At 35.3% G+C, this 16930-nt stretch overlaps 1 protein-coding gene and 2 long non-coding RNA genes across 4 annotated transcripts; 1 reads left to right on the forward strand and 2 right to left on the reverse strand.

Annotated features, from left to right (window-relative positions):
* Nucleotides 1–7305: 7305 nt before the first annotated feature.
* On the reverse strand, nucleotides 7306–8457 carry LOC120068898 (uncharacterized). Its single transcript, XR_005479390.2, has 4 exons — nucleotides 8319–8457; nucleotides 7790–8048; nucleotides 7587–7700; nucleotides 7306–7447 (listed from the first exon to the last, which is right to left on the reverse strand). It is a non-coding gene; the product is annotated as an uncharacterized LOC120068898 (long non-coding RNA).
* Nucleotides 8043–8859, forward strand: LOC150031846 (uncharacterized). The gene is made up of 2 exons (XR_016525111.1): nucleotides 8043–8243; nucleotides 8326–8859. It is a non-coding gene; the product is annotated as an uncharacterized LOC150031846 (long non-coding RNA).
* Nucleotides 8860–12027: 3168 nt separating this feature from the next.
* On the reverse strand, nucleotides 12028–14230 carry LOC120068899 (chromatin remodeling protein DDM1-like). Of its 2 annotated transcripts, none has more exons than XR_016525435.1 (7): nucleotides 14003–14230; nucleotides 13847–13919; nucleotides 13589–13655; nucleotides 13397–13509; nucleotides 12818–12875; nucleotides 12665–12743; nucleotides 12028–12310 (listed from the first exon to the last, which is right to left on the reverse strand). XR_016525435.1 is itself a non-coding variant. In XM_090308579.1 (7 exons), the coding sequence occupies exons 1-4, from the start codon at nucleotides 14026–14028 to the stop codon at nucleotides 13399–13401; spliced, it is 246 nt and encodes an 81-aa protein (XP_090164705.1). In that variant the 5' UTR covers nucleotides 14029–14230; the 3' UTR covers nucleotides 12030–12310; nucleotides 12665–12743; nucleotides 12818–12875; nucleotides 13397–13398. The 2 variants fall into 2 exon arrangements, 1 of the variants encoding a protein (XP_090164705.1); XM_090308579.1 differs by having other exon boundaries at nucleotides 12030–12310; nucleotides 13878–13919.
* Nucleotides 14231–16930: the final 2700 nt, after the last annotated feature.

The raw sequence follows: 16930 nt of genomic DNA on the forward strand, positions 1-16930 counted from the left end.
TTAAATAACTCCTTGACTTTATTGATTTCTAGCTGGTTTAAATATCTAAATATTTGCTAATGGATTTTAATTAGGTTGATTCTAACAGAAGTTGCTTTGCAATAGAACAAACATAAGTTTTGCTAATGAACAATTCATTTACAATAAATATATACAATTTGTTCTTTTACAACAAGACAAAATAACTTTTATTACAATAACAAAAGTAGAAAAGATCATCTTCAGATAGCAATGGCAACATCTGCCACTGGTCATCTTGAGGACAGCAAGCAATCTTTAGGAACTAGTTTGCCTGTTTTGCTTCTCTGCTCTCTTCTCAGCAAGGTACTGAGGGCAATTCCTCTTCCAGTGCCCCTCTTCTTTGCAATGGAAATACTTTCCTTTATCTGCAGCGTTAGCCTTGCCTTTTCTACCAGCAGTTTTCTTCTTCCCTTTCCCATTGTTCTTCTTAACAGGAATACTCTTAATCTGTGAAGAAGAAGCTATATCAGGCTTTTTGGAGAACGTTCCTCTCTTCTCAACAGTAGCAACATTTACTTCCGGTTCCAGACCCTTTGTTTTCATCATAGTCTGGTAAGCCTGTATCTCATTGAGTAGAGTAATCAAGTTATATTCTATTTTATTCATAAGTGCGTTCATGCAGAACTGCAGAAAACTCTTCGGAAGAGATTCTAGAATAAAACCAACTTGACTTCTTTTGTCAACGATAGCCCCATTTACTTCTACCACATTGAAATGAATCATCATTCTCTAGGACATGTTCTCTAATAGAGACCCCTTCTTTCATACGGTAATTGTAAACGTATTTGATAGCATTATGCCTTAGGAAGAATGATGGTTGTCCAAACATCCCACGGAGAGATTCCATAATCTCTTTGGCAATACCTATATCTCGTGTTTCTTCGCCAAGACATCAGATATGCTGGCAAGGATATAGGCACGGGCTTTGTCATTTGTCCTGATCCATCTATCGTATGCATCTCAAACAGTTTGATTTGCATTTGACCCAGGAATGGGAGGACACTCCTCTGTTAAAATGAACTGTGGATCATCTATCACCAATATAGTATTCAGATTTATTTTCCAGTTCACATAATTATCCCCAATCAATTTATCAGACGCAAACAATTGTACTAATGAACTCATCATTCTAAAAAATATAAACAAATTTTATCAATGAATTGCTTTTTAAACCCAATCAAGTTTGTAACAAAGTAATAATATATCCAAGATTATTTTTACAACAATACTACAGCAAGACATTCTTAACTAAATACTATCTCCAGAATAACTCATATTTCGATAATCATTTAGCTATCATTTTTTGTCAGAGATTACTAACTCTTTAGTAATTCTGTAAGTGTAACCCTCTGTTTTCAGACCTCAGAAGTCGGCCCCAATGATGCTCCCGAATTTGAAAAGTCAATTTGAAAACGACTTCAGAAATACTATCTATTTCTGGAGTTTGAGTTGTTCCGAATCCTATTTTAAAACCCTCCGAGGGGATAGCCATTATTAAACACTAGCAAGGTCGACTTAAAGATGACAAGCAGGCAAAACATAAGAATCTCATGGTCTAAACCAACAGAAGAGACTGTAGGATATGTTGACACATATCTTTTACCTACTTACTATGAACTACTTCCCTCATTCGCTTTAATCTTGATCTCATGACGAACACTTTCTGAATGGAGGTCACTCCTAGGGTGATACAAAGTGCTGCACAGATCTCACGGTGGGAATTATCTAGGGACGTGAGAATTTGAAATCAATATATCGTATATTTGATTTTTCATTGAACAACTTCCTCTCATTCACCTTGAATGATTCATGCAAACACTTTCCGAATGAAGGTCACTCCTAGGGTGACATGAAGTGTCACATGAACCTCTCAGTGTGAACATCTTGAGAACGTGAAAAATTAAAATCAAAACATCACATTTGATTTTAAGGTGAACAACTTTCCCCATTCACCAAAGTCTCGACTCATGTAAACACTTTCCGAATGGAGGTCACTCCCAGGGTGACACGAAGTGAAACATGAATTTAGATCGTGAACTCTTAGGGACGTGAGAGCTAAAAATAAACATATTATATATGTTTATTATGAAGGAACTCTTATCAAAGAAGATCTATGAGCAGAAGCAAGATCGTTCCAAATTCATTGTGACAGAAATACCGCATTCACAAACATACAACAAGTTATGCATCTACTAATAAATTACAGCATGCTATTAATAATAAAACAAAGGAACGAGAGACATACCTCTTGAAGAACTCTTCTTCTTATTATCTTTTGCTCTTGACAAGACCAATAACTCTAATTTTCGTTGTGACTGCTAAGTTAATCGTCCACTAAATCTCGTCGTCACTCACCACCGAACGATCTTCTACACGAACAGGTAGCAAAGAAGACACCACCACTCAGTAACCTCGATATTCTCGGAGTGAGAATACAGGAGGGTGGGCTCTGTTGGATTTGGTAGAGGGAAGGAGGAAAGAACGATTGCACACAACAATCAAACAAGTGGGAGATGTTTGAAGTCTATTGTATAGACGGGTGCTTGATCGTTTAGAAACAGGTGCACGATCGTTTAGTAAATGGGGCTAATCGTTTAGACGGTTGTTTAGGAAAACTCGCTCTCGTGTATGATTGTTTAGAAGAAGCTATATGATCGTTTAGTTCTATTGCGCGTGTACATAATCGTTTAGGAAAACTTGAGCTATCATATATGCTCTCGTTAGCTAGACGATGAGCAGTGTACAATTCGTTAAGCGATTGTCTGATCTCTTTGCAAAATGAAAACTACTTTCATTTTACCCTTCAGTTATGAAAACTGAATGCAACCTCCCACTATCACGTACGATTATGGAGAAAACCACCAACAATTATCTCATAATTGTTTAATTAGAAATAAACATAATCATATTATATTTATAACATATAGTTTTAATATCACATCATATGCAACATATAAACCATAGTTCTTTTCTCCACCACTAGAAATAAATCATATTTATATCCTTTTTCTGTCAATTAATGTATCTCATACAACATGTCAACTATATTATATATAATTGACCAGTTTAATCATATCATATATAATCAAACTCCCTCTTGTCAATCTGAACACTTCAAACTGACCCAAAAACTGATTCTCAACTTGAATCCATTGAGCTATCAAGGGGACCTTATGGATCTGTGTCTCGAAGCTCCAACGGTACGTGAATAGCTGACTAAACTCTTTAGCCACGAGAACCACCATCCGTTAATAGCTAGGCACTCCACTAAAGACCAACAGCTGCACTCTTCTCACCACAGATATATTTCTATGTCCATCGGATATAACCAATCACCAGTACGATAACCCTTCATAGATGCTCGTAAGTATAGTTGGGCCAATTTACCTTTTTGCCCCTGTAGTTACATCTAACTTTTTAAGTACCATTGATCCCTCTAATGAACAATACAACATAGTCTTACTATGGCTGGACACCTGTCGGGCCATGAGAAGGTGTGTGGCGCCACATCGTTCAAGCCCCAGAATCAGCCCTTAAGGGAGCAATCTATCTACTTACCCTGCTTCTAGGAATGAGTGAATTCTATCTTGTGTAACTGAGTTCTCAGCTCCCCAGTCAAACGAATCCCCAAAGTGGTAGGTTTGAGTCGGCAATCTAGCCACTCGTACCCATGCAAATCAAATGACCACCCTCAAAGGCAGGAGTTCCTAACTCACTCAGGATTGAGGTTATGTTACCTATGGTCATTCTAGTGAAGTGAAGTCTCTGTCATGAACAGTATTATATAACGAGACTATAACACTTTGTGGTCTTGTCTTATACAAACTCCTTTGTATAGAACACCCCTACTCGCATGTCTCCACATGAATGATCAGGTTCAGACCATTTGTAGCAAGTCACAATACTTATAACTCTTCTACAAAGCGGGTCGCATCCATAGTGTCACCAAGATAAGGTTTCTCTCCTATATCCATATACTACAAACTAGTTTGGTTATCACTTAAGGCATGATCCACATGTATGTTTCCACATACATGCTTAAGTTACAATGACAACCAGAGATCTTACTTTATTGGTTTATGGTAAAGAAAATAAAACATCCCATGTTTCATAGGCAACAGTGAAAAAATATCATATATTATTACATCACAAGCGTTTGTTCAATACAGTATTTACAAACTATAGGACACAACGAGAGTTTAGGGTATCATCCCCAACATATTAATCTCCCACTAAAATATTCTAACATATCATATACGTTATTAATTTTTGTCACTGAAGTGTTCTAATAGCATATCATATATGCTATTAAACTCCTACTGAAGTATTCTAACATTAAACGGGGTATATATTTTCTTAGACTTGTTCCGGCTAATTAAACAACCTAAGTCTAGGTGTTTATCCATATATAACGTTTATATTTGGATTTAACCTACAATGTCTATGTGATAAACCAGTTTTAAAACCTTACATCGCTCACGTATTGCTCATAAAACCAGTTAACAACGCTCAATTATTCGACCATAATCCCCAGGCAGGAGGTGTTCCGTAGATCATCAACTTAAATACCTCAAGCCTTAGATAGGATTATATACCAGTTGAGTTTGTAACCTTAGTTTTACAAGTTTAACGACCTATTTTAACTATTAAAACAAGTGGTTATTAACCTACGTGAGCATGCAACTGTTCTTTGTTATGGATTTTAAATGTCTAACCCAATTTTATAACAACTTAAAAAATTTTAGACATGCTAAACATCCACAACAATCATCAAATGTATTCAATATTTAATATAACATTTATATTAAATAAAAGAAACCCTAAACATGCATACTATATATTATAACATTTTATAACGTACTTTCAATGCATGTGACATGCTTCCTATGGTGGGATTTTAAATCTACATGACATACTTTATGCACATACAAGATTTATTTAATTATAACATACATCACTTGTATAAATAACTAAACACATATTGATTTGGTTTTAATTTTGGCATTTTCAAGCAAACAAAGGCCTAATTATTACAAAAACCAACAAGAAACAGCTCCAAAACGCTTCCTATGTAATCGAGCATGCAACTGATGCAATTGATAAGTTTTTGTTAAAGAACTTAAGGTTGAAGAAGGTCTTCTTCCTTGGTGCAGCAGTGTCTTCTTCTCCAAATTCTCTTTATTCAAGCTTATTTTGAGTCCCACAACTCAATCTAAGGCACCAAGAGAATAGTAGGGAAGACCTTGAGGTGGTTCACAAGTCGATTTGGAGAAGATTTGTAGCTGGAATTGAGATTCAAGTGATTCCACAAAGGTATGTCATGAAATCCTCTTATTAGTTTATGAGCATGCTTAATTTATAGCCAAAATTAATGAATTAGAATACTTATTGATCCGTTGTGCTTCCGGTACGTGTACTTTGGTTCTAACACCAACACCTCCCCCATGCATTCATGGTGATATTCCCAACGCATGCTCCCTTAGTTTTGGTTGTCTGGTTTCTCAACTCAGCCCTTAGCTCAACTCATAGCTTCCTCTTGAGTCTCTAACCACAAGCATGCGCCCATGTTCCTCAAATATGCGTGCATCTTCCTCAACCTTGTGTCCATCTAGGGTTTTAGGTTTTCCTTGGTGTAACTCTCTCCCAAGGGTTTGTCTGCTTTCATCTTGCTCCTCCTAGAGTCCTAATGGAATGCATAAGTCCTCCCATGCGCCAACCTAGTTTTCATGCACCCATCATTGCCCTATGCGCCAACTCTTCCTCTTCTTCCTTTCTCCTTTGACTTCTATTTTCTCTTTCTATGCATAGTCTACCTTTCATACTCAAGGACTTAGCCTTATGTTCTCTTCATCTTACTTTCCTTTCCAAGGATGCACCCATATGGCTTTGGATGTGCCAATTGATTCATCCATGTGTCTCACCCTTCCCTCTTTAGGGTTTCTCCTCTTGTGGTGCCTCATGTTCTCCAACACTTGGCCAATTTTCTCCTTCCAAGTGCCCTATGTGTTCACCAAGCTCTCTCTATGCGTCCATGAGGGTATCCCACGCGCCCACCTAGTTGTCCAATGCATAGTTCACTCAAGTCCCCTCATAGCATAGTTTCCTTCTTTCCTTAACCATCCAAAGTTGTCAAAAACTCCCTTAGGATGTGTTTACTATGCCCCTATGCATCTAAGTTCTTCCTCTTTCCTATGCTATGGACTCAACTCTTACTCTCATAGCATAGTTTGGACACGTAGCCAAATTTTGAGCTCCCAAACTTCTATGCCTCCAACACTTAGAAATTTTTCTTATTCTAAAGCATAGTTTAGAGACTTAGCAAAACTTCTCCTCTCAAGGCTTGTACTCCAAGTTACTCTCTACCTCTAAAGGTATCCCTTAAGGATGAGGGTGTTACAAAAGAACCATTTTGTTAAATTATGAGGACGATTGCAACTAAAAATAGATGCAAATTATTTCATATTCACTTTAATTCAGCATATCGCATAGGTAATGGATGCACCAAATCTTCAAGTTCACTGAATGGATTGACAGCTTAGACATAAAATAGAACTGAACTTGCAATAAAATTAACCAAGCTTGCATGTGATTGTTGAGATTGACCCATGGTCAAGTATAATACGTCCAGCATTTCCCAAAATACAAAACGTCATATATTAGTGAAAGAGTAATACTTGACTGTTAGCTAGGCTGCACTAAAATAGTCTTGTGACTTGATCAATGATGTCACATAACAAACTTAACTTTAAATATGTAAATATTTTTCTTAAGTGTCTTTTTCCTATTGTGATATGGTTAGACTATCAAAAAATGGCAGCAACCCAACTAGCAACTAGAATACTGAAACATGAATCTCAAAAATGCAATATGAAACTCCAAAACTTGATCCTCGCACTCAGATACAAAAATTTAACATCAAACTAGAGCATAGAAAATCATGAGACAAACAATTTAAATGGCTATGACTAGATGGACAAGAAATGAGCAAAGCAAGTGTTGCAAAAAGCAGAGGCAAAATTAACTATGTTGATCCCCCATTCAGATTTTTTATGAAGCTTTCAAATGCTAGACACATAGGTTTTAAAGGCAAAATTAACTAACGAAATTAGGGGATGTGTGTTTTTTTCTTTCCTAAATGGAAACAATACTTTTCATTGATAAAATAGAGAGAGCTAGAGCTTTCTAATGAGTGTCTAATACCTGATAAGTGGAGGATCATTTCAGGAAATAAACATGTCTACTAGCCAAACGAAAAATTGAGAGAAATAGGAAACTCTTGGTGTATTCTAATGAAGACTAATTTCTAATGAAAACCTTGGTGGGCCAATGAGACCATCAATGATGATATGAGCGACGTGTATTCCAAGGGGTTAAAGCTCTCTCGCCAAGCACTAAGACAATGCCCTTAATGCAAATTTTCCACAGCCTGTCCTAAATCAAAAACAAATTTTACAATTATTATCCCAGGGTTTTGCCAAATTTATTTGGTTGTAGAGGTCTTATGATGTACAAAATATCCTCTCTCAGCTAAAAAGACAGTAAATCTCAACAGAAACATAGAAAACCTTTAGCATGCAAAACTCATATAGGTCAGAGAAACCAACAACGCCATTTAGAGAAGCTGAGCAGCCTGTAAAGAGAATCGTACATCTTCCTCTTTCCACCATCCCTGGAATAACCTACAATTTTCCAAAATAAATTGTTGTTCTAAATCCCCTTTTTGTTTGATTTTCTGGGAAAAATGAAGGAAATGAAAATGTGTGTGTACCTGTTGGGAGCAATGGAAAGCACCCACTGAAGAAACAGCCAAATATTTCTCAAATAAATCGATACAAACATCGATAAATTTTGTGGTTTGCCTTCAAATTTGTTGATTTGCATCGTAAATTAAAACCTCTACAAATCCCAGTGACAATACACCTTCAAATGCTTCCCTCACACTCCTCGAGTCCAAGCATCTATTCGAATCACAAACACTTGAGCCTTCTCTTCCCTTGCAATCTCATCCGCAAATCTCGATAATCTACCTGAGAACGAAATTACATAGTTTTCACTATGTGGCGACATAGTGATAGGGTTGAAAGAGATGAAGTCGAGAAAGGTGGTGGCGCAGCAAGATTGAGAGAGGTGGCGTCTAGAAATATTGAGAGAGCTCAGGGAGGGAGGGGGAAACGCGAAAATAGGAAAATAAAGAAGAAGATTGTGAGTGGGGGTTTGTACGGGTGAGGATGAGAGATTTAATTTATTTTCTTCCAAAATCTAATCTTTCATATATATATATATAACCAAATCCTTACCCAACAGAAACTCCGGCGAAAACCCACAAAGACGGCGAAGGCAAGACTGACGGCGACGGCAACAACCCACGACTGACGGGGACCTGATGGTGGTGCCACAGCCGACTACCAGATCTGGACAAATATAAGATTTGTGAGAGAGGAAAAGATGTTAGAGAGAGATTGAAGAAGAGAAGCCTCGCCAATGATGGACGACTACAGCCGACGGCGTCTGGCTGGAGGTAGACAGATGAGCAGTGGCCGGCGAGCAAACGGGATGGTGTGAAGGAATGCTGAAACGAAGAAAAAAAAAAAAAAAAGGCAGATCTTTAATGTCGATTTTAAACCGACATTATAGGTATACCTACAATATCAATTTAAAACTGACATTAAAGATCCGTTTTCTTTTTAAGAAATTGACATGTTTTTTTTCAACCCATCGAAGTCCAGGTTTCATGTAGTGTACTCTTCATTACGTTTTATTTGGATAAACTTTGTATGACTTATAATTTTATCGATTAAATTCTTAAATTTTCATAAATAAATCAATTTGCACTCTCAATTAGGATTTTATTACATAATTTTTAGAACATGTAAAATCGTAAATGTACGGTATCAAGTTTCATTACAATGGATTGAGTATCAAGTGCCACCCTCTGGATTTGATTTCTAGTTTGACTTATTTATCTAGATCTCTCTCAATTGGCTTGGTGCCTCTCTCAACGTAACCCCTACTCACTGCCACCCCTCCTTCATGGGTTTAGTCTCGTCATTTTTCATGGATTGTTTAGTTTCGAACGAATTTAGCCGTCGTTCTTCGTGAATTATTCAAATCTGAGTAGAATCTTCTTAGATTCTACTTCCATTTTCATATTTTAGTCATTTATTTGCTTCAAAGTGTTTTTTTTTTTTATTTCTTAATTTTGAGTTATTTAAATCTATTTATTGTATTCGTGGAGAAGTTTTTCTTTTAAATTTGGTATAAGTTCATTAGAGTAGCTTAGATCGACTAAATTGTTATCCACTTTTATTTAGTCTCGTTTGTTTTAGGATATTGTAGGTATGATTGAATTCATTTTGTATGTTGCTCTCATGTTTCTAAGAAACTTCTTTCAAAGGTTTTTTGTCCTCGTCTTGTGAGGTGCTTGTATATGAATGATGTGGCTTGTAACTTCATTTTATCAACAAGTTTCAAAACTCTTCGTTAGTTTTAAACCACACCCCCAACTTTGATGGTTAGTGTCCAAAATATTATGATGTTGGCCTTTGTCATGAACTTGGGTGAATAATGAACTCCATGATAGTTCAGTTATGTAACCAATTGCTCACAATCATAGTCTATTTTCAATTATATTCTTCCCTAAAAAAAATACCTAATTAATAAGTTCGCAATCTTAAGTAACCATTGTTCTTTGTTATTGTTGTCTTTTTGGTAGAATAAGTCACATATTATACCATTCTGGATAAGTTTTGAATGAAAAAACTGTAGAATATCAATAGAGTATGGTTTATTAGTTGAGATGTTTATTGAAAATAGACTACAATAATCAAATATGTTAATTGTCATGAGTTGTCCTTGTTTGAAGTGTGTGATCGGTGTAAAGACTCTAAATGTGAATATAGTAAGAGATCCAAAAAAAAAAATTAATGACACAGTAGGAATATTTGAGGCCGCATACAATTATTTTAGCGACAAATCCAAAAATTTTGAACTTTTAGATGATGTCAAAAAACCATTCTACTCAAACGGTAAGAATTTTCTCAAAATATCTACATTGGTGAGATTATATAATTTGAAAGTTAAATTTGGATGGAGAGATAAGAGTTTCATTGAGTTATTGAGATTGATTCATGATCTCTTACCAAATTGTAATTCTCCAAAAGCTTGGCACATTCTTTAAACTTTAATCTAACTTGAGCATTAGAGTTTGTGTAGCAAGCATATCAAATCAGTGTATACCTCATCCCAACATTGAGGTCAAAGCTAGATAAAGGAAGGGGAGGAAGGGGAAATGTGTTTTTCTCTAACCATGATAATAAAAATGAATATTTTATTATTATTGTTAGCACAAGATTTCGAAAAAAACATGTTTCGTGGAATTGAATTTATATTGATGTAGATTTGATGCCGATATGGTTCAATCTCTAGTATTTGATCCTTTGATTCTCTCTCAATTGAATGCATACGCTTGACTTAGGGAGTGGAGCACGTGATGTTCTTTATGTTAAAGTCTTAGAATAATTTTTATATCTTCAGGAGACTTATGTCTTCAAGGAGTGTGCAAGTATGGGAGTCTTCTGATTGTTGAGAGATTCTCTCTAGACTCTCTAAGAGTGTAGAATTTTCTCACCAAGAGAACTTAGAGTTCTCATGTGGGCTTTGTGGGTATCAGCTTGCTTGGTCCATGGACTTGACTCCTGGGCCCAACTAATTGAATTTGGGTTGCATTCAAAGGTCTTATGCCTGCGCTATCGAGTCACGTTCCTAACTTCCAAAGAATGAATCTATGAATATGGTAGAGGAGCGAAAGTGGCCGGTGGGGCATTTGAGCTAATTTAAGCTTTCTTTTTTGCTCAATTGGACTTTAGCATAAATAATAATAATAAATTGGACCGAACTAATTTTATTCAATCCAACAGTCATGATGAAAATGTTGGAAATGTCCTAGAACTCGCAGTTCGTGTTAAACATTCTATTTATCAATAATAATGATTTGTTGATTTTGCATCTTATTATAAAAATCCAATAAACATATCCATGGCTATAGTCTAAATACTGTAACTTTATGTAGTGACATAAACAGGATCAAGTTTACAGTATATAGCCTAAATGGTCTAATAAGTATATGGATAAAATTGGATATCTCATCCTGGTAACACTATTGGATACGCCCACTCTGTCATTGTTACAAGAAGTTGTAAAGTGCTACAAACAATGTGATCCACAAATCATTCATGCTAAGACATGTGATTCTATTTATCCATAATAATGATTTGTTGATTTTGCATCTTATTATGAAAATCCAATAAACATATTCATGGCTATAGTCTGAATACTGTAACTTTATGTAGTGACATAAACAGGATCAAGTTGACAGTATATAGCCTAAATGGTCTAATAAGTATAGGGATGAAATTGGATATCTCATCCTGGTAACACTATTGGATACAGCCCACTCTGTAGTTGTTATAAGAAGTTGTAAAATGCTACAAACAATGTGATCCATAAATCGTTCATGTAGAGACATGTGAGTGGGGGCATCCTATGCAATGAGTTTGCATATAGACTGAACCACAAAAATAGTCACTTTTCTTTATAATGACTGTTTACTATCACTAGAAGAAATTCGGGCTTTAATGTCGGTTTTAAACCGACATTAAAGGGCTTCAATAACACCAATAACACAGCCTTTAATGTCAGTTGCAACCGACATTGAAGGACTTTAGTGATTAAAGCTTGTCGGTTGCAACCGACATTGAAGGTCTTTAGTGATTAAAGCTTGTCGGTTGCAACCGACATTGAAGGTCTTTAGTGATTAAAGCTTCTCGGTTGCAACCGATATTAAAGCCTATTTTTTTTTCTTTTTTTTGGATTCTTAACCGATATTGAAGCCCGAATCTGTCCGTTTTATAATTATCAATTATTGTCGTTTTTTAAAGTTCCCTTGCCAAAATCCATTTTTTCGGTAAAAAAGTATAACATGACACATCATCATCGAACACTATAGCTATGACATTATTCATGTATGAATTGTAAATCTATTACATTTAATCCACAAATTTTTCTATAGAATTATAGTTTAAAAGGCGTACAATAATTCAAGCCTTGAAAACACAAATTACAAGTAATACAAAGATTATGATTTTACAAGGGCCACAGAATCTTCCGTGTAAGGGCAACACAATTTTATTTGTCTACAAATTTGGGAGGGTTTGAGAGATTAAGAGATGTAATATACGTTGTTAATATAGACTTCATTATCATGATTCTTCTTCTTCAGCTCATCCAGCAACTACAGAAGAATTGGAAAGATTTAGAATTTAACTTCAACTTAACAAGTAATGTGCCTGAGATTAAGAATTTAACCTCAGGCAGACTCTGATCCAAGGAGAAAAATTAATATTATAACCATAACCACATTTATATAATCATATGAAAGGCCAAATGTTAATGAAACTTCAATCTGTCACGCTCATTGAAACGTGCTATAATGTGATCAGAATACAAAAAACAAAAGTGCCAACTCATATGTAACAGTAACACAATCAAGATAACCAGCTTCTGTCAGATTGCAAAAGTAATCTCCATTCAACAGAATGAATCCATAATCTGATTATATGAAACAGGTTTAGCCAAGTAAATATACCTTATCCGGTGTCATTCTAAGCTCTCTCTTGAACACTTCACACACTTGATTGTACGGGGATACTAGGCATAAAACTAACCTACAAGAACATAAGGACTAGTTTTCAGTATGAAATCCAAAGCAACAGAAGTTTCTGAATATTAAACTGCATACCTTGAAACAGGAGGACAATAATGGTGTCGAAGACTATCAATTTCCCAAAGTGAACTTCCTGTACCAATAATTCTTGTTAACAAGGATCAATCACCAAACGTTAAATCACCACACAATAAACATAAAGCGAGAGGGGACTTTATGTGCGAGAGCGAGAGTGGCGGTATGAGCGAGAGTGGTGAGGGTGGCGGTATGAGCGAGGGTGGCGGTATGAGCGAGGGCGGCGAGGGCAGCGAGAGCGGCAAGGGCAGCGAGGGCGGCGAGGGCGAGGGCGAGGGCGAGAGTGGTGAGGGCGAGGGCGAGAGCGGCGAGAGCGAGAGTGAGAGTGGCGAGAGCGAGAGCGAGAGTGGCGAGAGTGGAGGGATGAGGGAGAGGGAGAGGGGGAGCGAGAGCGAGAGCGAGAGCGAGAGGGGAGGTATTTGGCCTTTATGAGCAAGAGCGAGAGAGATTTGGGCGAGAGGGGAGGGATTTGGGCGGAGATATATATCTAAATATATAAATAATATTTATGAAAACAAGAGAGGTTGATGCACAGGTTATAGAATCTATCTATAACAATTAGACTAAAAACAATGCTACCTTCAATCATAACCTATTATGATTTCTTTCTTCCGAGGGAGCATTAGCTCGACATTAGATTTCATTCTCTGAAGTAGAAATGGTCTCAGTATTCCATGTAGTTTTGCTACCATCTACAAGATTGGAATATCTGAATATGGCACATTTATGTAACAAATGGTGCTGGAAAAAAATATCAAAAGAATTATCAACCTGGGCCTTTCTGTTCTCTTGTGTTTCTTCTTTTTCTTTAGCTTGACACTTTCCAGAGAGACATGAACTAACAACGAATCAAACATCAATTAAAGTATTTCTCCAAATCTCTAATGCTCTAGTATTCCTCTCTCCCTTAAGAAGTACAAATGAATGACGAAACAAAAAATGTATCGCATTACCAAAACTCTTAGAACTTTGTGGTTTTTTTAGCTGGTTTATATTCAGAAACACTAAAATGTAGCCAAATAGCATTACCTCAGAAATAGATTCAAATTCTTCATATTACCTCAGAAACAGATTCAAATCCTTCATTACGGCTGGTGATAATCTGTAAGAAAAAAGCTCAAACCTAGATTAAAATTGACGCGAAAAAGATCCAAAAAGGGGGAATGAAATTGCATATTGAATTACCTCAGAAACAAATTCAAATCCTTCATATCTCTTACTTCTGAAATCTGAGAAGGTTTCGGTTTCAGTTCTCTTCGCCGTCTATGAAGGTTTTTCTGAAATCTGAGAGAGAAAGGAGAGAAACAAAATGTAACCTAATATCATTTTCGTAAGAAACAAAAATTGGAGGGGCTTGGGAGGAGGTGGCTGATGGGGAAAATAGGGTTTAGAAAAGGGATATATAGGATAGATAGGGATAGAAGTAGGAAATGGAAAAAAAAATGGGGGGGAATGGGTTTTGTTTTTTTAAGGAAAAAAATAAAACCAGATTTTTAGTGTCGATTTTAAACCGACATTAAATGTATACCTACAATGTCGGTTTAAAACCGACATTAAAGATCCGCTTTTTTAAAAAAAAAAAAAAACCGACATTATACATCCGGTTTCACTTTTTTCAACCGACATTAAAGCTCAAAATTCTTGTAGTGTGTTAAAACTGACTGTTTCATTTATCAAATAACCTAGGTTAACTCGATCTTAATCCTGAGCTAGTTATGAACTCCTGTTTATTCGAGATTATCCTTTGATCTACAAACAGTGAGAGTAGTCCAATAGCACTGCTCAATAAGCTTCCCATTTTGGAGATAAGACCGGATGAATAGCTGGAGACATAGCCTTGCAAGTTGGAATTCACTCCTACCTAATTTAGGGTTAGTAGATAGGTTGTTCTCTTAAGTATTGATTCCAGGTCTTGAACAATCGGGGCCCCGCCTTCTCATGATAGAGAAAGGATTTAATTCATAGAGATTATGAATCAGAATTGTTCATTAGAGGGTCAGTAGGAACTTAAGGAATAAGATGTATTCACAGGGGTAAAACGGTAATTTTGACCTAGTTGTAATTACGAACAACCTGTGAAGGATCGAATTACTGATTACGGTTATAAAGTGGATATAATATATCTACAGTGGGGGGAGTTCAACTATGGGCTATAGCGGAGTACCCATTAGTTAACGAATGGGGGTTAGATCGGATTAATTAGTTTAGCCGATTAATCTCGAATAGTTGGAGCCCATGATCTGTAGGTTCGCGAGGGCCCCCTACTAGCTCGTAAATGGTTAAGCTTTAGAGTAGCTTGAGAAATTAATTCGAAACGTTCAAATTAAACGGAATAGGAGAATATATATTTAAATACAATTTAAATATATGAAGATGATTATTATACAAAAATTAATTTAATAATTGATATTAAATTAATTAATATTTTAATTTATGAAATTAACTTTAGAAATATGATTTTTCAGTTATTAAAATCAAAATTGAATTTTGAAATCAAATTTTGGTTTTAAAGATAAAATTGAAAAATTGTTTGCATGCACAAAATGGAAAAACTTGGTTTTCCATTTTCTTCTTCTTCATGCTCACACAAAGCCCACTTCCTCTTCTTCATTAAAGCTCCAAGCATGAGCTGCAAGCCATGCATATCTCTTTTTTGCATGTTCATCTGCAATAAATAAAGAAGATTTGAGTGAATTGAAGGCATGCATTACATAGAAAATTTTGAGAGAAATCTCAACTGGAAGAAGGATTCTTTGGAAGTGTGCTGCTGTGAGCTTTTCTCTATTTCTCATTGCTTCAAACTGTTCTTGAGTCCCACAAAAGAGGATAGTGCGGAAGATCTTGAGGTGGTTCACGGTGATCTTTGGGGAAGACTGTTACTGATTAATCAAGTTCTTGAAGAGTTATACAAAGGTATGATCCAAAATCCTCTTATTTAGATGAGCATGCTTTAGTTTCTGCCAAAATTAGTGAATTTGAATGCTTATGGATCCTTGATGCTTCCGTTGCATGTTTTCTTACTCTAACAGAAAACACGTGGCATCATCGGTATTCACTAATTTATGTCTTCAATTTTAATTTGGGACACATGTCAACTATTAAAAGGTCCCAAATTCAATTATTTATAATTTCATCATTAATTTGAAAAATGACGTGATAATTTATGATTGATTCAAAATTTCTCATTCAACAATTATTATTATTATTAGAAATGTCACCTTTGCACCTCTATTAATAATCAACAGCTTCTGTTAACACAGGAACAAAACCAAGTATTTTCCACCATTGGAAACTTAATTGTCCAATTTTAAAACCTTTGGACTAATTTGACACAAATCCCAAACCCCAAGCACAAAAAAGTGTAATTTACCCCTTCTTTTATATGTTTTTTTTTTTTTTTTTCTTGCTAAAGTATTGTTTTAGTCTCACTTATTCTATTTGAGTTCTATCTACCTTCAAATGTCCATATTTAGTCAATTTTATTTCCATGACTTTTATAATTAGTCTTTATAATTAGTTATTATTTGTTTTTCTAAAACCTCCTCAATAAATTTTAAAAATATATTTGCATATCAGTTTTTCTAGAATAAAAAAATGTAACTATATTATTTTAAGTTAAAATATTATTTTGATCTCTATACTTTGAAGTAATTTTTAAATTTTATTCACATGTCAGTTTTTTTAGAATAAAAAATGTAGCTATATTATTTTAAATTAAAATATTATTTTGATCTCTATACTTTAAGCTAATTTTAAGATTATTGTAATTTTTTTTCTGAAATTTGAACATTTAAAAGTATCATACTAAAATGGAATTATAACAAAAAAAAAATAGACCAAAACTATATTTTAACATATTTTCTTTATTATTATTGTTTTTATCTTTCCAACAATGTGTGATTTTCTTCCTCTATTTCCCATCCTCCAACCATAGATCCTTCCCAAACTGAGTTTCCTTTTTTGCCCTCTTCTTTTTGTTCTATTCTAACTCTTGTCCCTGAAAGAGGTAAGGCCATTCCATTTTTCTCCCTTCCTTTCTTAAGAAACACTAATTTCATAGAAATCATTGGATGCAATACGTGTTAATTTACTGTTCCATTCAAAAACTTAAGT

The sequence above is a fragment of the Benincasa hispida genome, chromosome 12 (assembly GCF_027475165.1).
Source record: "Benincasa hispida cultivar pf3 chromosome 12, pf3_genome.v1.1, whole genome shotgun sequence".
Classification (NCBI taxonomy): Eukaryota; Viridiplantae; Streptophyta; class Magnoliopsida; order Cucurbitales; family Cucurbitaceae; genus Benincasa; species Benincasa hispida.